At 45.1% G+C, this 19,536-nt stretch overlaps 1 protein-coding gene across 11 annotated transcripts in view; it reads right to left on the bottom strand.

Annotated features, from left to right (window-relative positions):
* Positions 1–19,536, bottom strand: part of LOC105481608 (protein tyrosine phosphatase receptor type A) — a 162,500-nt gene that overhangs the window by 13,471 nt on the left and 129,493 nt on the right. For all 11 annotated transcript variants that reach the window (XR_011613481.1, XR_987047.2, XM_011741318.3 and 8 more), the window contains 8 exons: positions 17,667–17,757; positions 14,754–14,830; positions 7,960–7,996; positions 5,940–6,037; positions 4,322–4,441; positions 3,518–3,684; positions 2,889–3,024; positions 1,061–1,210 (listed from right to left, as the gene is read on the bottom strand). Coding sequence is in view for 9 of the 11 variants with exons in the window: in XM_011741318.3 (XP_011739620.2) it covers positions 1,061–1,210; positions 2,889–3,024; positions 3,518–3,684; positions 4,322–4,441; positions 5,940–6,037; positions 7,960–7,996; positions 14,754–14,830; positions 17,667–17,757 (876 nt within the window). In the remaining 2 variants the exon portion in view is untranslated. The remainder of the gene's footprint in view (positions 1–1,060; positions 1,211–2,888; positions 3,025–3,517; positions 3,685–4,321; positions 4,442–5,939; positions 6,038–7,959; positions 7,997–14,753; positions 14,831–17,666; positions 17,758–19,536) is intronic.

Genomic DNA, 19,536 nt, shown 5'->3' with positions numbered 1-19,536 from the left:
ATGTTAGCCAGGCTGGTCTTGAACTCCTGACTTCAGGTGATCTGCCTGACTCGGCCTCCCAAAGTGCTGGGATTACAGGCATGAGCCACCACACCTGGCAAAAGAACCCACATCTTGACAGGATCCCAAGGAAATCTGTGCATGTGCTATTATTTGAGAAGAACTTCTCTAAGGAAAGTGGTCCTCCCCACCCCAACCCAGAATCTCCTGCTTCTGAGAGAGCACTTTTTTTTTTGAGATGGAGTCTAGCTCTGTTGCCTAGGCTGGAGTGCAGTGGCACAATTTTGGCTCACTGCAACCTCTGCCTTCCAGGTTCAAGCGATTATCTCGCCTTAGCCTCCCCAGTAGCTGGGACTATAGGCATGCGCCATCATGCCCAGCTACTTTTTGTATTTTTAGTAGAGATGGGGTTTCACCATATTGGCCATGGTGGTCTTGAACTCCTGACCTCGTGATCCATCTGTCTCAGCCTCCCAAAGTGCTGGGATTACAGGGGTGAGCCACTGTGCCCGGGCTGGGAGAGTACTTTTACTGATGACAGTGTGAGACATACGCCTTAGGTGTGTTGGGAACCATTGTCTAGTGGCATATAGGAGCTATCAGTGATCTAAGGTCCAGAGGCCAAATGTGGTCTGCTGCCTGCAAATAAAGTTTTACAAAACAGCTACACTCATTATGTTTACCTATTGGTTATGGTTGCCTTTGTGTTACAAAGACAGCACTAAGTAGCTGGACAGAAACCATGTGGCCTGCAAAGCCAAAATATTTATTATCTGGCTCTTACAGAAAAAACTGCTCTTGCTGTATATCATAATCACCTCGGAGGGTTGGGGGCCTTAAAATACTGTTGCCTGCTTCTCCCTACTCAAACACAAATGAAGTGATTCCAACGTGCAGGATGAGCTGAGAATTACTAGAGTATGAGGAAAAGACCACCTCCTTAACCACTGGCATGCCTCACAAGGGGATTCACTGTTGGCAAATGCACAGTCAGGCATCCCATGTTCCACAGACTACAAGGATCTTTCAATCTGAAGGAGGTTATCCAGCTCCAATTCACCTTAAACTCCTCCTCTAATCCATTGTTGCTGGTTCCTGGAATTTTGTTGTAAATTTTCTGCAGGTGGGTTTCTAGAGAGGTCACTTCCAGTTCTGTATCTCCATAGAGATAATGCTCCAGAAGGGCTTGGTATATGAAGACATACTGCATCTGAAACACGAATGACACACAAGTTCTTGCTTACATACAACATAGTTCTCATGCCAGATCACCCGCTCCCACCCCCACTTCACTCCAGTCCATTTCTCCTTTGATCCTAGCAGGAATAAAAGGACTTCCTCTTATTATCCCAATTTAGTGAAGTGGGACTTGAAATGCAGGAGTCCCTGTGGGGCTGCTTAACTTGGGAAGAAGGGTCCAGGTCTACCTTGGGGGTGGTGGACGCCTGGAGAGAAGGACAAACTCAATTCCTCTTCATTCTGAGAGTGCAGATTTAATAGTCTGAAGGGGCTGTCAGAAACTGGAGACACCCAAAGTCTCCGATAGTCTGGTCCCTGCCTCCCTCCTGGTGCTAGGCTCCAACTGCAGAGCCAGTCTCACTGCTACTCCCAGATATGGCTGAGCTTCATCATGTCTCTGGGCACTGGTTCTTTCAGCTGCCTGTTCCCTAATCCTTGAAGTCCAATAACCTGTCATCTGCCTTCCTGACTCTCCCAGGCATGAAACCACAACCTCCTTTGTGCTCAGTTTCTTTGAATACATAATTTATAAGAGCCCTTCATCACTTCAAGTGGGCCAGCCCCTCCACACCTGTGGGTGTTTCTTGTCAGGGGGGACAAGAGATTGAGAAAAGTAATAAGACACAGAGACAAAGTGTAGAGAAAGAACAGTGGGCCAGGGGACCGGCGCTCAGCATATGGAGGACCTGCGCTGGGACTGGTCTCTGAGTTCCCTCAGTATTTACTGATCACTACCTCTACCATCTCGGTGAAGGGGATGTGGCAGGACTATAGGGTAATGGTGGGCAGAGGGTCAGCAGAAAAACATGAGCAAAGGACTCTGTATCGTAAGTAAGTTTAAGGAAAGGTGTTGTGCCTCAATGTGCACGTAGGCCAGATTTATGTCTGACTTTACACAAACATCTCAGTGCAGTAAAGAGCAGTATTGCCGCCAGCATGTCTCACCTCCAGCCATAAGGCGGTTTTCTCTTATCCCAGTAAATAGAACGTATGATCGGGTTTTACACCAAGACATTCCATTCCCAGGGAGGAGGAAACAGATGCCTTCCTCTTATCTCAACTGCAAAGAAGCCTTCCTCTTTCACTAACCCTCCTCAGCACAGACCCTTTACGGGTGTCGGGCTGGGGGACGTTCAGGTCTTTCCCTTCCCATGGGGCCATATCTCAGGCTGTCTCAGCGGGGAGGAACCTTGGACAATACCCAGGCTTTCTTGGGCAGAGGTCCCTGCGGCCTTCCACAGTGCATTGTGTCCCTGGGTACTCGAGACTGGAGAATGGCGATGACTTTTACCAAGCATACTGCCTGCAAACACATTTTTAACAAAGCACATCCTGCACCGTCCTAAATCCATTAAACCTTGAGTCAATATAGCATGTGTTTCTGTGAGCACAGGGTTGGGGCTAGGGTTACAGATTAACAGCATCTCAAGGCAGAAGAATTTTTCTTAGTACGGAATAAAATGGAGTGTCTTATGTCTTCCTTTTTCTACATAGACACAGTAACAGTCTGCTCTATCTTTCTTTCTCCCACAATCACACTGTATTATAATCATTTATAATTACCTGTGAGTCTGAGTGAATCCTCAATGTGAGCAGATGTCTTAGTCCTGGAACCCCCCCCCACCCCACCTGACCCACAGATCACTCACATCCGTTTGCACCATCTGGCAGCGCTGTGCCCGGATCCGGCTCACAAAGCCATACACGTCCACCTTCCGTTCTGTATGCATCATGTCCAGCATGGCATCAATGACGACAAAGGTACCTGTACGCCCTACACCTGCACTGTAGCCAGAAAGCAGGGGGTTATAGGGATGGTTGGCCTGCCTTGTGGGAGCAGACAGGGAGGGGCAACACAGGCGGGGGCTCTTCCTTTAGGGTCTAAATCCTAATTCTGAATGGGGTGGAGCTGGGACTCTCCAGGAGCCAACAACTCCAGTATGTCCTGAATCCTGACCTCTAGCTATTAGGACGAAGCATTCTGATACTTAGAAGGGTCCGAAGGCTGCAAATATACATGGCCAGCACTTGACCTAGCCTTTTGGCTTCATAGCAGGGTCTCCCAGCTCCTAATCTTGGAGGACTGCCCTACTCTCCTGCCTCAAGTCATATTCTCCACCCTGCACTAGAACTTGGAGTCTCTGGCTGTTGCGCTGGTGCCCCAGTAGTTCATCTACTCCGTGTCAGCCTCCTTAGCCAGGGCCCTTGTGCTATTCCCCTGCTCTGGCCATGGGGGCAAAATGTAGGGGTGGGGGGACAAGGGTCAGGCCACACTGACCTGCAGTGGACCACGATGGCCCCTGCATACTGAGGGTTACAGGCCTTCACCTTCTTGAGGAACTTGAGCATGCCGATCGGGGTAAAAGGCACCCCAAAGTCTGGCCAGCTGGTAAAGTGGAACTGAGTGATGAGGCGCTGTGGCTTTCTGTTGGTCATGTCGCCCACCTGTGAAGTGAGGAGATCCTGTGTGTTGGCCCTGATACCCAAGGGTGGGCAGTACCAGGGGAGGGAAGGTGACTGCTGTGGTTGTCAGTGACAATGGAAAAGTGAGTGTACCCAGGGGAGTTAGTTAACCACGGACACAAGATCCCACAACTAGTCAGTGGCAGGGTCAGAACTAAAATGCAGTGCTCCCAGCTAAGCCCTCTTTTCGTAGTACCACACTGCCCCTTGGCTGAAGGTGACCTTTGCTCAGGTCTCCAGGGTTGCCTGGAGGGCTGGGGCAGGCCCATCACATCCTTGACATTAGGAGTCTCTGGAGTAGGAAAGGAGGAGAAAGGTGAGTCAAGCACCTAGGAGACTGCACTGCCTCCTCTTACTCCCTTTGCACAGTGCTTGGTCATATTTAAATGATCAGACTTCATCTCAACAGGTAATTTTTCATCAGTCATGAAAATACTGCTCCTTTAGCTTTGACAGAGAAGTTCCCTTGAGCCCAGATCTCTGGTTTCAGAATTCACATACTGCATACTCTGTAACTCCTGACCACCCTGAGTAAGGGGGGATGACCCAGCCTGTTCCCTCTCTCTTAGTGGTCAGCAGGTCCAACATAAGAACTGAGAAAGGACAGAGGAGACAGTACCTGCTGGATGCAGAACTTCCGTACTGTGTAGTCTACCAGGACAGTCACATCCTCTACAGACACCCGAATATTCCCATAGGTCCAGCAGCCTTGGTCTGGCCAGTACTGGGCGCACTTGCACTGGGAAGAAAAAGACATGCATTTCCTGACCTTAGAACTCCTGCCCATGGCAGATGTAAAGGGCCCGGAAGGAAGAGCCCACAAAGCCCAGATTAAAGTCCCCCAGAGGGCCCTTTGACCTCTTCTCTACCTCAGTCAGCTGCACATTTACTTATTCAAATATGCCCTTTTCTCAAGCTCCTTAGCTGCCATCTATTGAGCACAGTTTCCTAATTTACACACAGCCCTAGTCCCATACTTCTCAATGTTTCCCACTCACACTCCCTTGGTTCAGGGCGAATCTGAAGCCATTTTACCTACAAAATCTGCACTTCCACAACATTTCAGGTCATGCTCTAGGAGAAAGCCTGTTTGAACCCCTCGAACCAGCAGCCTGCTATGAGTGAGCCACGAGGGTGGACTGATGCAGACTGCAAACCTGCCATGAGAGGCCTAGAGCTTTTACTGTTGCCTGGGCTTTGGATAGCTTCCAAGAGCCAGAGGTTTGGTTGGAAGAAACTAACCTAAAGCCCAGCCCTAGCAATGTCTTCCCACGCTACTGTGGAGCTGTTGATCATAACACCCGATACCCTAAGATCAAGGTGACTCAAGGGCCATCCTTGAGAAAGACTGTAACGAATAGGTATTTCTCTCTGGGGCTCGACCCCAGGACCCAGGATTGGCTCTGGTTGTGGCCCAGTGACGGAGCTGGTTAGGCCAGGCATGCACTTGGTAGCCACAAAAGGAAAAGGACCAGTTAGGAGGCTGCTTCCAGGATCAGGCCAAGGCCTCAAATACCCTTTGGCTTGCAGGGTCTCAGTTCGTAAAGCTTCCTCTGCTGATCCAGGATAAACCAAGGGCCTCAGCAGGTGGGGCAGAAAACCAGGGAAATAAGGGACTAGAGAAGCCAGGAGAAAAAAGCCCCTCTGTGGGCTGGGCACGGCGGCTCACACCTATAATCTCAGCACTTTGGGAGGCTGAGATGGGTGGATCATGAGGTCAGGAGATCGAGACCATCCTGCCTAACACGATGAAACCTCATCTCTACTAAAAAAATACAAAAAACTAGTTGGGCGTGGTGGCAGACGCCTGTAGTCCCAGGTACTCGGGAGGCTGAAGCAGGAGAATGGCGTGAACTCGGGAGGCGGAGCTTGCAGTGAGCTGAGATGGCACCACTGCCCTTCAGCCTAGGCGACAGAGCGAGACTCCGTCTCAAAAAAAAAAAAAAAAAAGCCCCTCTGTGGCTTCTCCTTAGCTGATGGCCCAAGTTAGTCTCTTTCAGGCTGTTTTGGAATCAGGGTGCCTTGTTTGACTACCAAATACAGGGAATGTGCTCTAGGCACACACCTGAGGTTCATCTGAGGCTTCCAGGCCACAGCAAAGTCTGGTAGACTTCAGCCTGTGTCTTTCTGGATGAACCACTGGTATAGCACCCACAAAGGGTAGACAGCCAGGCTTAAACTCAGAGCTTATATGCAGAGTGATCCCTCCGCTGTTCGCACCCAATTTCTCCACTTACCTCCTTTCTCTCCTTCAGGTTGGTAACCATGACGATGGTGGCTGTGTTTTGTTCCCAGATCATCCTCCAGAAATCATTCACCGTTTCTTCTTTTGGTCCTAAAGTAGCCAAGAGCAAAAATAAAGAGAACATACACCAAGAAGAAAGATGCTGGGAGGCTGGGAACATCCATTCCCGACTTTTGGAAGCTTGTGCCCAAATGTGTACAACTAAATATCCAACTCATGTATCCATCCACCCCATTACTAACTGAGTATTTTCCATGTTTCTACCATGTATGTGCCAGACATTTCACTAGGATGCGGTTAGGGGGAAGGCTGTCAAAATATAAACAGAACACGAATGATGTCTCCCAAGGATATCACAGTTGGGAATTAGAAATAATGACTGCTGACAGAATACCTACATTATGGACCTCACAGTGAGCTAAGTGCTTCATATGGCATTTACTCCTTCCTATTATGCTCTGAGGTGGGTGTCATCAGCCCCAGAAAGGTTGGATGACTTGTTCAGGCTAGAATTCAAAATTTACCTCCCATATAACCTTTTTCAGGAAGTCACTAGAAAATTCTAAACAAAAATGAGAGGCAAACAGAGGAAAATAAATGAGATCCAACACAGCAGAGAAGCTAATGGAATTCCCAGGGTACTGGTCTTAGAATGATAACTCTACCAGAGGATAGAGAGCAACCAATCCACAGTGCAACTGAAGAAAAGATTCTAGAAGGATCCCAAGATAAAAAAATTAAACCTCATGTATCTAAAGATACTGAGAGAAGATATATACACCTGGTAAAGAGTTTGGGAGGAAAATCAGTGGTAGTTATATAAAAAACACAATGACTTCAAAAAAGGGGGAAAAAAACCTATACAAAAAATAACATAATACTGTTTTGGCTATGAATATTTGTAAACTCATAATAATAATAAGTATCACCTTAACCCCAAATTGTGATTTGAGAGGATGGGAGAATGGGAGGATATGTGGGTACACGTCTATTTGACTGAGGGGGAGGTGCTCTGTAAGGGGATCAGATGATGTCATCTACCATAAGAAGCCAATAGGTAAAAATGGTTGCCCCAGGGGCATTAGACTAAAAAAGTGAAAAGAAAAGGGAGGAGAACTTTGTTTTTATAAATCTTGTAGTCCCTAATCACTCTTTCTCTTGAGACAAAGTCTCGCTCTGTCACCTAGGCTGCAGTGCAGTAGTGCAATCTCAGCTCACTGCAACCTCCGGCTCCCGGGTTCAAGTGATTCTTGTGCCTCAGCCTCCCAAGTAGCTGGGATCACAGGTGCGCATCACAACGCCTGGCCAATTTTTAGTAGAGATGGGGTTTCACTATGTTGCCCACGCTGATCTTGAACTCCTGGGCTCAAACGATCCTCCTATCTTGGCCTCCCAAAGTGTTAGGATTACAGGCATGAGCCACCTTGCCTGGCCTCAATTACTTTTTAATGCTGCAAACATCCACATATTTTTTCTAGGGTTCCAAGAGTGAAGACACTTGTTAGAACAGCAGGCCTGGAGATGTGTGTAGAACACATAAGGGACATGGTGCTGGGTCCCTGCTCTGAGGGTTCCTAGACCACCTATCTGAATAATGGTGAGGCTTAGGCCCATGAGCTGGGGGAGAACCAGCCTGGACCCTGTGAGGTGGCTGATCCTCTCTGGAAACTGATTCCTAATTCGAACTCTGAGCAGCCTGGCTGGAACCTAAGGTTAACTAGCACCAAGGACAGAGGGCCTCACTAGACTGTGTTTTGTGTATACGGCCTTTTCCAGTCTTTTTAATACACATATACAAAAAGACTTATTTTAATGGATTCCCGGATACTAAGTCATCAAGATGAAGGCTGTTAGTTGTAAACATGTATGACAGATTACAATTCTTTCAGGTGGTAAAAATTACAGAAAAGCTACAGCATTCTGGTTAATCCATTTAGCATTTGGGAGTAAAAACCCAAACCCATTATGGGATCATGGTTAAATCTAAGAGTAAAAAGTTGTCATTACTTTACCTTGTGCAGCAATGAATTTGTTCTTTTCTTGGTAGCCCTGGGGTGCAGGGAAGGAAAGAAAAAGAAAGAGAAAACCAAAAATGAATAGAAATGAAATTCTCCAGTCTGACTTGAACCAGTTAACAAAACCTGAAAAGGTTCAGGTACTTAACAAGGATAACCAAGTCTAGATATTCCCAAGGGATTAGCTTTGGAGCTAGGAATTAGAGTTTACAGAACTCAAATAGTCTAGGCAGTCTTCTCAAATCGAATTATAACATGTGGCGGCACTGCTTAACTAATACAGAGTAATGAGAATGAGGCAAAGCTATTGATCTTATGTTATGTTCAAGGCAAAGATGAAATGTGGCTCTCTGGCTCCTGAGATGTCTCTAGATTCTGAAAGCTGAATCTCAGTGGGCTCTAGGTGGTAGCTACATTCCTACCAGTAAAAAGAAACATGTCTAAAGATCCTATATATTCTAGGCTGGGCGTGGTGGCTCATGCCTGTAATCCCAACACTTTGGGAGGCCGAGGTGGCAGATGACCTGAAGTTGGGAGTTTGAGAAACCCCATCTCTACTAAAAACACAAAATTAGCAGGGCGTGGTGGTGCATGCCTGTAATCTCAGCTACTCAGGCGGCTGAGGCAGGAGAATTGCTTGAACCCCGGATGCAGAGGTTGCAGTGAGATCACACCATTGAACTCCAGCCTGGGCAACAAGAGTGAAATTCCGTCTCAAAAAAAAAAAAATCCTATATATTTTTAGACATCTAAAAATGAGTAAGGAAACTGGTTTCTCCTAAGGCTCTAGGCTGGAAGCCCACCTGCCAACTGTGCCACTGTCTCTGTTTCATCTCCTCCTGTGACCAGTGTTAGGTCAGCTGACCTATGTGTTTCCCAAACTACAAACCCCACTTTCCTCGGCCTTTCACCACTACTCCATGGTGCCTAGTTCCCTTCAAGATCCATGTGTGTGGTCTTAGTTCTCTATGCAAAAAGTTAAGTGGTTGCCAGGGGGGTGAGAATGGAGATTAATTGTATTTAGACACTGAAGTTCTTTTTGGGGTGAGCAATGTGCTCTAAAACTAAGGGGACAACAGCTAGAGTACAAGGTTCTTCTTTTGAGGGGATGACAATGTTCTGAAATTGACTGGTGATGGGCTGCATTTATCTGTGAATATACTAAAAAAACACTGAATTGTAAACTCTGGGTGAGATATATGGTATGTGAATTACATCTCAATAAAGTTGTTAGAAAATGTTCTAAAACATTTATGGTGATGGCTGCATAACTTGGTAAACTTACCAAAAATCACTGAATTCTCACTTAAAATGGATGAATTTTATGTTTTATATATTATACCTCAATAAAGTTAGGGGGAAAAAAGGGTTTGATAAGTGTTAACTAGCAGCCCACAAAAAGGATGTAACAACGGCCTCTGAATTTGCTTCAGCAAAGGATGCTGCCCTACACACTAAGCCCAGAGAAAATTTGTTCCTCTTTCCCACTGGATCTCTATCTGTACATAACACTGTTGGCTGCCAAACCCTTCCTGAGCCATGCTTTACTCTTTGCCTTCTCAGATGCTCTCTTCTCTTGGTCTCCTTCCATCTCACCCATGGGCACCTGTTCAATGTGCCTGGCAGGGGCTGTGGGTCCAAGGTCTCTTTTCTTGCCCCACTCCTTTCTTTAATGACTTCCAAGTCCACAGCTCTAGAGTATTTCCTCGGAGCTCCATTTCAATATGACCAACTGTATGCTGGATACATCTACATGGATAAATCACCCTCCAGTCTCTCATATATAAATCAACCACCAATTCTTGCTAAATTCTACCTCCACGTAGTTTTCACTTCATTGCCGCTTTCTCATCAATCCTCATCATTTGTCACCTGCTATTGCAATAGCCCCCAATTGGTCTCTCCTAAATCCATGTTGTACATGATAGCCGCAGTGATCAATATGTAAATGTGGCCACACTACTCCTTGCCTTGAACACTTTTCAATGGTACCCCATGGCCTAGATAAATTCATCAAAACCCCTCAGCTGTACTGAAAACTGGCAGACACTATAAGGTGGCTCACTTAGCACCCACTCCTGCTCCCTTCTAGCCTGACTATCTTACAGCTAAATTTCCCAGACTCCCTAGCAGCTCAGCAATCCACGAGATCTAGCTTCTTCCTAGCAGATGCTCCCACACAGACTTGGGGTAGAAATGAGCAACATGAGATAATGACTGTGCTAGAAATCTGGTCTTTGGGCAAGCATAGTAGTAGAAGCATCCGGTTCTTCTGCAGCACTGTGCAGAGGTTTCACTAAGACAGTCACATGTTGCATACATCTATAGCTGCTCTGCTCTTTGCTGAGCAGCATCTAAGCCTGGCTCACTGGACCTTCCACAGGTTTTGTAAGATACCTAGTATCTTATAATAAACCCCTTTCTGCTTAAAAGAGTGGATGAAAGGTACACTCTGTAGTCTGCAAGTAAGAACCCCAAAGGACACACTTGACATCCACTACCTTTCAAGATCAAGTCTCATCTCCCACCACTTCCCATCTTATACCTTATGACCTAAGACTGCTATTTCTAGTCTCTGTGACTTTGCTCATGTTTCTCCTTTGCTTTGAAGTTTCTGCCCAACTTTCTTCTCCTGAACTCTGACTCACTCTTCAATAATGAGCTCTACTGGGTTACCAGGTTGGGCTGAATGTTTTTTCTCTGAACTCCACAGAACCTGGCAATACCTCCTTTGCACACATAGCACATTACAGGAAATGACCTAACTACCTGTGTAGTATATGAGGGATTACATCTTACCTGTGTAACCTTTAAGCCTACCCACAGTGCTTGGCACACAGCAGGTGCTCAAAAAATGTTGACTGAGTTTAATAAACTGTGAAATCCAAATCTGTAATCTCTGCTCCCCACTTATGGTTAACCACAGGTTTTTCCCTGCTTTTGTTCCCTCACTGAGTTCATAAGGTCCCCCATTTAGCCCTCTTCATCTAAACTCTGTCTACTAATAACTAATAACTGTCTAATAACCATCAAGGCATTATGGGATGCCCTAGTGTAAGCTCTAACTAAACATGGTCAAGGGATAAGCCTATTTCTTTCTACTGTGCTATTACCATGAAGAGATCCCCATCTCAGCTGCTTAACAGCCTTAACATACAATTAATTTTTGTCAATTTTCACCTTCAATGTGGGAAGGGACCAAACTGGTTACGGTGGCAGATGCTGCTGGTTACTAACTCAAAGCCATTCCTCACTTTATTCTTTGCCATCAGAGCCACAATTTTGTTTGAACATTAACCTTTCACTGGCTTGAAAGGTGCCCATTCCCCAGGCTCAGAGGGGTAAATCATGATCATTCTCAAGGTCCTAGCCAGTGATTAGAGAGGGATGTGAACATGTGATCCAATCCTGGCCTGCTGGTCCTGAGGACAGGGTGGTGGGGAGGATTCTGTGAAAAGCCTTCCTCCCTAATAGACAGAAAATCATAGGCAGGTATGTTCCTCTTCTGTGCAGGATGCTGTGTTTACAAATAATGCTTGGGACTACTGCAGCCATCTTGTGACCATGAGACTGTTGACAGGGCTAAGCATAACTAAGTAGAAAGATGGAAGCACCTGGGTTTGTAAGGATGTCACTGACCTATGGAATCAGCCAACTCAAGAACTTGTCTGCATTTGCTTTCATATTATGAGACAAATATATGTTCCCAGCTGGGCACAGTGGCTCACATCTGTAATCCCAGCACTTTGGGAGGCAGAGGCAGGTGGATCACTTGAGGCCCGGAGTTCAAGACCAGCCTGGCCAACGTAGCAAAACACCGTCTCTACTAAAAACACAAAAAATTAGCTGAGCATGGTGGCACATGTCTGTAATCCCGGCTACTCGGGAGGCTAAGGCATGAGAATCACTTGAGCCAGGAGGCAGAGGTCATAGTAAGCCAAGATCGCACCGCTACAATCCAGACTTGGTGTCAGGGTGAGACTGTCTCCAAAAAAAAAAAAAAAAAAAAAAAAAACAATGTTCCCATCTAGACAACTTTTAGTTGAGTATTCTCTTACCTGCAGCTGGACACACTAACTGATCTTGCGTTACTCTTCTGCGTAACATTAAAGTCAACCTATTCCACCTAATCTCTTCATCATGATCTTTGAAGTAAGTTCTAGGAATTCCTGCTGATTAATAGCCTTTCTCCATTTTCCTTATTGACTGCAGCAATTATTTGTCTAGTCAGGGTCCCTTTCCTTAAAACCACAAACATGTAAATATTAACGTTAAACATACATACAGGAACTTCAGCAAATTCACTCCAGTGAGAATGCCTGGACTGCCCCATTTCTGAAGTCCATCTAATAGCCTATTTTTTTGGATACAACCTCTTTTTCTTTCATCTTTCTCCTTTTCTTATGCTGTTCTTTCGTTTTCTCAAGATCTCCAGTTCCTCAATCCTACCAGTTTTTCCTAGAATATTAGTTTATTCCTAACAACTTCCTGATGCTTTTCTTTTCTACTGAAACTGAAGCCCTTGGTTGACTACTTGAACCAGCAACTGACCTTCCCTTTTGTCTGAGTACCACATGTTCTCTGCATTTACCACCAATCCCAGGGTGCAGATGAAGAAAAAAAAAAGAAAAAACAAATCATACAACTCAGCACCCCCCAACCCCCATCAATGACATCCCATTGTAGGTAGGCAGGCCCTCAGTGCAGCTAGACATGCCCTTCACTTTCTCTCTTCAGTATCCTTTTCTCATGGACCTTAGAAGCTGTTCCAAACTTTCGCTGCTCTCATGTCACAGTCCCATCCCATTTGTTCAGTAGACAACCATGAAAACATAGGTGAGTTGCCTCAGCTTGCTTTATCCACACCTACGAGTCATCTCTATCCATTCTGTCCTCTCCTTTAACACTCTCAGAGGAAGAAACAGCCCTTCTTATGTTCACACTAATCTCTCCATCAGTGTTCTTTTTTTTTTCTTATGGTAAAATACAACATAAAATTTACAATTTTAGCCATTTTGACTCTTTTTTTTTTTGAGAAAGAGTCTCACCCTGTCGCCCAGGCTGGAGTGCAGTGGCGCCATCTGGGCTCACTGCAACCTCCGCCTTCCAGGTTCAAGCAATTCTCTGCCCCGGCCTCCCTAGTAGCTGGGATTACAGGCGCCTGCCACCATGCCTAATTTTTGTATATATGTATTTTTTTTAGTAGAGACGGGGTTTCACCATCTTGGCCAGGTTGACCTCAAACTTCTGACCTCAAGTGATCCACCTGCCTTGGCCTCCCAAAGTGCTGGGATTACAGGTGTGAGCCACCGTGCCCGGCCGATTTTAGCCATTTTAAGTGTACAGTTCTGTAGCATTAAGTATATTCACACTGTCGTGCAACCATCACCACCATCCATCTACAGAACTTTTTCATCTTCCCCAGCTGAAACTCTGTACCCACTCCTCATTCCTCCCTCCCCCAGCAACCACTATTCTACTTTCTGTCCCTATGAATTTGACTGCTCTACATATGTATATATAGTCTATATTCTATATGTACAATCAAACAATATTCGTCCTTTTGTGACTGGCTTATTTCACTTAGCATGATGTCTTCCAGGTTCATCCATGTTGTAGTATGTATTAGAATTTCCCTCCTTTTATTTATTTATTTTTTTTGAGACGGAGTCTCGCTCTGTCGCCCAGGCTGGAGTGCAGTGGCCGGATCTCAGCTCACTGCAAGCTCCGCCTCCCGGGTTCACGCCATTCTCCTGCCTCAGCCTCCCGAGTAGCTGGGACTACAGGCGCCCGCCACCTCGCCCGGCTAGTTTTTTGTATTTTTTAGTAGAGACGGGGTTTCACCGTGTTAGCCAGGATAGTCTCGATCTCCTGACCTCGTGATCCACCCGTCTCGGCCTCCCAAAGTGCTGGGATTACAGGCTTCAGCCACCGCACCCGGCCAATTTCCCTCCTTTTAAAGGCTGAATAACATTCCACTGTATGCATGTACCACATTTAATTTATTCACTCATCTGTCAATGGACACTTGGAGTGCTTCCACCTTCTTTTATGACTAATGTTGCTATAAACATGCAAGCGGAAATTTTATCCAGTCTTCTCACGCATCTTGCATCAAGAGCCAGACTTGCTTTTGCCAGCTTTCCCTCTCTCTTTTTCCTGTTCAAATTCACTCTCTCTATAGGATCCTTCCCCAAAACCTATAAAACATACTCTTATCTCTTTATGTGTTTTTTCAGGCTACTGGCAAAGACAAAACCAACCAAACAAAACCCTCAAATATCTCACACAGAATGTTCTATAAACATTCTCTAAATCATCTTTAAAAACCTCCTCTTAGTAGCAACTCTTCCCTCAGGCCTTGGTTCATATATGACTAACCAGATAGTCATATATATATATACACACATATATAATATATAACATAGCTGGTGTCATGTCAGGTATTCTTGTCCTGTTCTCCCTTATTTTTACTGTTGAGGGCAAGGCCTGCTTTTATTTGTAATTAGAATCAGCTCAATAAAGGATTCACTGACTCTTACCATAAAATACATATTTAGATACAGATTTCTACATGGGAAACCTTAGGGAACGACAAGAGGGTAAATTTAAGAAAATGATTAAAACTATTTGACTGACCATAAAAAAAAATTCAGTCACTTAAAAAAACCAGGTTTGTCACGGAAAACATGAAACGACAAATATTTCTTCTAACACACAGCTGTGGAGGAGCCAAGAGATGGTGGCAATGGTCAGGCAGGGAAGTGAGGGGGAAAGCACCCGCTCCTTACGTTGATGAATGAAGCATTGATGTAATCAGAATCTGGAACCCCTTCGACTGGTGTCAGGTGGACTCTAGAGTGGTCATCTAGGAAACAAACCACAATATTTCAGTAAAATCAAAATTTATTTCTCACAGAACCTGATGCAACCAGGACAGTTGAGACATCTGTGCCTATGTGCACTGACTCATACTTGTATAAAGATGCCACTCCAACAATATAACACCGCAAAAAATTGGGAATACCTTAACTATCATTAGGGGACTAGTTAAATAAATTAAGATACATCTACAATGTGGAATACTAAGTAGCTGAGAAAAAGGAAAGTTTCTTGACAGATGAACTGACAATATATACTGTTAAAAGAGAGAAATGTGTATAGTATACTAATCATATTAAAAAATATGTATTATATACACACATACCCACACCCACACACATACACACATCCCCCTCCTCCAACATATGCACATAAATAAGAAGACAAGGCCGAGCACAGTGGGTCACGCCCATAACTCCAGCACTTCGAGAGGCAGAGGCAGGTGGATCACTTGAGGTCAGGAGTTCCAGACCAGCCTGGCCAACATGGTGAAACTCTGTCTCTACTAAAAATACAAAATTAGCTGGGTGTGGTGTCTGGCATGTGCCTGTAGGTAGTCCCAGCTACTTGGGAGGCTGAGGCAGGAAAATGGCTTGAACCCAAGAGGTGGAGCCTGCAGTGAGCTGAGATCATGCCACTGCACTCCAGCCTGGGTGACAGAGTGAGAAAGAAAAAAGAAAAAGACAAAAGTATCTGTAAATGCATAGTGTAGTGGTCCTAATTTTTTGGTTCCATACTTCACTTATAAAAATGTAAACAGGCATCTCTAATATATGCTCATTTATTGACAAATTATGCACATATGCTAATGTATTATGTACCCTGAAATATAAAATTTTTAGGGTCTGGGTGTCGTGGCTCATGCATGTAATCCCCATTCTTCGAGAGGTCAAAAGTGGGAGGATTGCTTGACACCAAGAGTTTGAGACCAGGCTGGGCAACACAGCAAGACCGTGTCTAAAAAAAAAAATTAGCCAGGCATGGTGGCATGAACCTGTAGTTCTAGTTACTCAGCAGGCTGTGGCTGGAGGATTACTTGAGCCCAGGAATTCGAGGATACGTATCTACGACACATCATTGCACCCCAGCTTGGGTGGCCCTGTCTCTAAAAAAATAAATGAAATAAAAAATTTAAAAGGATGAATTTTTATTTTTATTTTATTATTTTATTTTTTTTTTGAGACGGAGTCTCGCTGTCGCCCAGGCTGGAGTGCAGTGGCCGGATCTCAGTTCACTCCAAGCTCCGCCTCCCGGATTCACGCCATTCTCCTGCCTCAGCCTCCTGAGTAGCTGGGACTACAGGCACCCGCCACCTCGCCCGGCTAGTTTTTGGTATTTTTTAGTAGAGACGGGGTTTCACCGTGTTAGCCAGGATGGTCTCGATCTCCTGATCTTGTGATCCGCCTGTCTCGGCCTCTCAAAGTGCTGGGATTACAGGCATGAGTCACCACACCCGGCCGGATGAATTTTTAAAAAGCAAATATACTGGCTGGGCTCACTGGCTCATGCTTGTAATCCCAACGCTTTGGGAGACTGAAGCAGGAGGACTGTTTGAGGCCAGGAGTTTCAGACCAGCCAAGGCAACACAGCAAGACCATCTCTATAAAAAGTAAAAAAATAAAACATTCACAGGTTCTGAGGATTAGGAAACTTTTTTTTTTGAAAAGCAAATATAAAAATCAAGTGAGGTTCAAACATCTTCCTCTCATATTTCATTAAATTATGCATATCTCATTCTGGATACCAAAGGCCTAGAAAAATGTCTGTTGACTTATGGATCAACTGATTAGCAATGGCTAACTCTGGGAAAGGTTTATACAGAGAACTCTGCATTAGAATTTTTCTTTTTTCTTTTTTTTTTTTTTTGAGACGGAGTCTGGCTCTGTTGCCCAGGCTGGAGTGCAGTGGCCGGATCTCAGCTCACTGCAAGCCCCGCCTCCTGGGTTCACGCCATTCTCCTGCCTCAGCCTCCCGAGTAGCTGGGAGTACAGGTGCCCACCACCTCGCCCGGCTAATTTTTTTTGTATTTTAGTAGAGATGGGGTTTCACCGTGTTAGCCAGGATGGTCTCGATCTCCTGAACTCGTGATCCGCCCGTCTCGGCCTCCCAAAGTGCTGGGATTACAGGCTTGAGCCACCGCGCCCGGCCTAGAATTTCTTTCAAAGAATACCACAAAAAACCATCTCTACCACCACCATCACCCGCTGCTTCCTGCCTGATCCTAGTGAAGCTGGCTCTCCAGAACCTCCTAGAAACTTGAGGCCTGACACAAAAATCCTCCTGGATCATCCTAACCGACTCTGAGTATGTGGGATCCATAAAGGCTCTTTCAGACCAAAGTCTTCCACCTACTCTATTTATTTATTTTAATTAATTAATTTATTATTACTTATTTTATTTATTTTACTTTATTTTTTTGAGACAGGGTCTTGCCCTGTCACCCAGGCTAGAGTGCAGTGACACGATCTTGAGTCACTGCAACCTCCGCCTCCCTGGGCTCAAGCGATCCTCCTACCTTAGCCTCCTGAGTAGCTGGAATGACAGACACACGACACCATGCCTGGCTAATTTTTTAAGGTTTTTGTAGAGATGAGGTCTCACTATATTGTCCAGGCTAGTTTCAAACTCCTGGGCTCAAGTGATTCTCCCACCTTGGCCTTCCAAAGTTCTGGGATTACAGGTATGAGTGACTGAGTCCTGCCATGAACCCACTCTTGTTATCCACCCTGCTGTGCCCAACTGGAAGATTCTTTCCATCTTCAGAAAATCCCTCTAGAGATGTAATTTCAGGTTACATCCCAAGAAACACTAAAGGCACTCACAAGGCAAGATGTTTACATATCGATTTTTTTCCTTGTTTTCCTCCTTGGAAGCAGCCTCACAGGTGGCCTGGATAGGACATGCAGGGAGAGCCTGAAAGGTTAAGAGAAATTAGAGGAATTATTAGCAGGGATAAACATCAAACATGCAAACTGCTGCACCAAACCCTGACCCAGAAGCACGTTCTACCTTTTTCCTGGGGGGAAAAACATGGGCCCAGGTTATGCAGCCTAACATAGAGAATGCACCTCTCCCCCTAAACAGCCATAAGCTCCTTAGAGTTCAACAACACAAGAATCCTCGGGGGGCAGAATGCCCTTTCTGTTATGTAAGTATAGCATGCTCTTTACATGATTACTATGTGGTTAGGAGCCTGTCGTTATGATGTTAGGCCAAAATGGCCTACCCTTGTAAATGGGAATGGGGACATAACTGAAGGAATGGGCCATTTATCCTCATGTTAATTACCACCACACAAAGATGACATGCATCTCAGAGTGAACCATACAGGAGGGTTCTGGATGGCCAGCTGATTTAATATCTTTCTAGGGATCTAAGGGGGCATGGTACCCCAGCCTCTAGCATCATGTGGCAAGGAAGCAAGGACTGGTGGGTGAGTGGGAGGGCATTCATATGGATGCAGCAGTTAAGAAGCAGAATATTTGGGTGAGGTGACATTAAATTTGCAGCAGTTTTGGAGCAAATGTAAATTAGTTAGTGCAGGGAGGTTATCACAATGATTTGACATGAGATAGTCTGGGTTTCTATGAACTTGAGCACATCTGTTTTCTAGGTCCAGTTTCCTCATCTGTAAAATTGGGGCTGGGTGAAGTGGCTAATGCCTGTAATCCCAGCACTTTGGGAGGCTGAGGAGGGTGGATCACCTGAGGTCAGGAGTTCAAGACCAGCCTGGCTAACAAGGAGAAACCCTGTCTCTACTAAAAAGACAACAATTAGCTGGGCATGGTGGTGCACACCTGTACCCCAGCTACTCAGGAGGCTGAGGCAGGAAATCGCTTGAATCCGGGAGGTGGAGGTTGCAGTGAGCCGAGATCACACCATTGCACTCCAGTCTAGGCAACAGAGCGAGACTCCGTCTCAAAAATAAATAATAAATAAATACATAAAATTGGAACAACAATATCTGCCACACAAAGAGATAATCTCACGTGTGGCAAAGAATAAGTATTCAAATAAATGAGTTTTATGAGAGTGGGAAGCTAAATTTTATTATTTGATCTGTTCTCCTCTTGTATGTTTCATATATAAAATTAAGGATGAAAAAAGGAGCTGGGCGTGGTAGCTCACACCTGTAATCCCAGCACTTTGGGAGGTAGAGGTGGGAAGACTACTTGAGGCCAGAAGTTTGAGACCAGCCTGGGCAACACAGCAAGATCTCATCTCTACATTAAAAAAAAAAAAATTAGCCAGGTATGGTGGTGCATGCCTGTAGTCCCAACTACTCAGGAGGCTGTAGTCCTAACTACTGGGAGGAACACTTCAGCCCAGGAGTTCAAGGCCATGATCACACCACTGCAGTCCAGCCTGAGTGACACATACAGTGAGACTCTGACACTATAAAAACAAGTAAGAAAGCAAAAAGGGAGGCAGTTTAAAATTCCAACCCTAATTCCGAGCAAGTGACTTGGAAATACATTTTATGAGCCTTAAGAAAACTTTTTGAAAATACTTTTTGACCCAGCAATTTCATTTCTGAGAACATACCCTAAGGAAATAAAAATCTTTATGTCCTAATTATTTACTTCATCATTATTTAGAATGACCCAAAACTGAGAACAACCATAGTATTCAGCAGTAGAGGAACAATTCATGCATTACTTTTCATTCATTCTTTCAACAAATATATATTTT

The sequence above is a fragment of the Macaca nemestrina genome, chromosome 15 (assembly GCF_043159975.1).
Source record: "Macaca nemestrina isolate mMacNem1 chromosome 15, mMacNem.hap1, whole genome shotgun sequence".
Classification (NCBI taxonomy): Eukaryota; Metazoa; Chordata; class Mammalia; order Primates; family Cercopithecidae; genus Macaca; species Macaca nemestrina.
The sequence above is the reverse complement of the archived record's forward strand: the minus strand, read 5'-3'. Positions and strand labels throughout refer to the sequence as shown.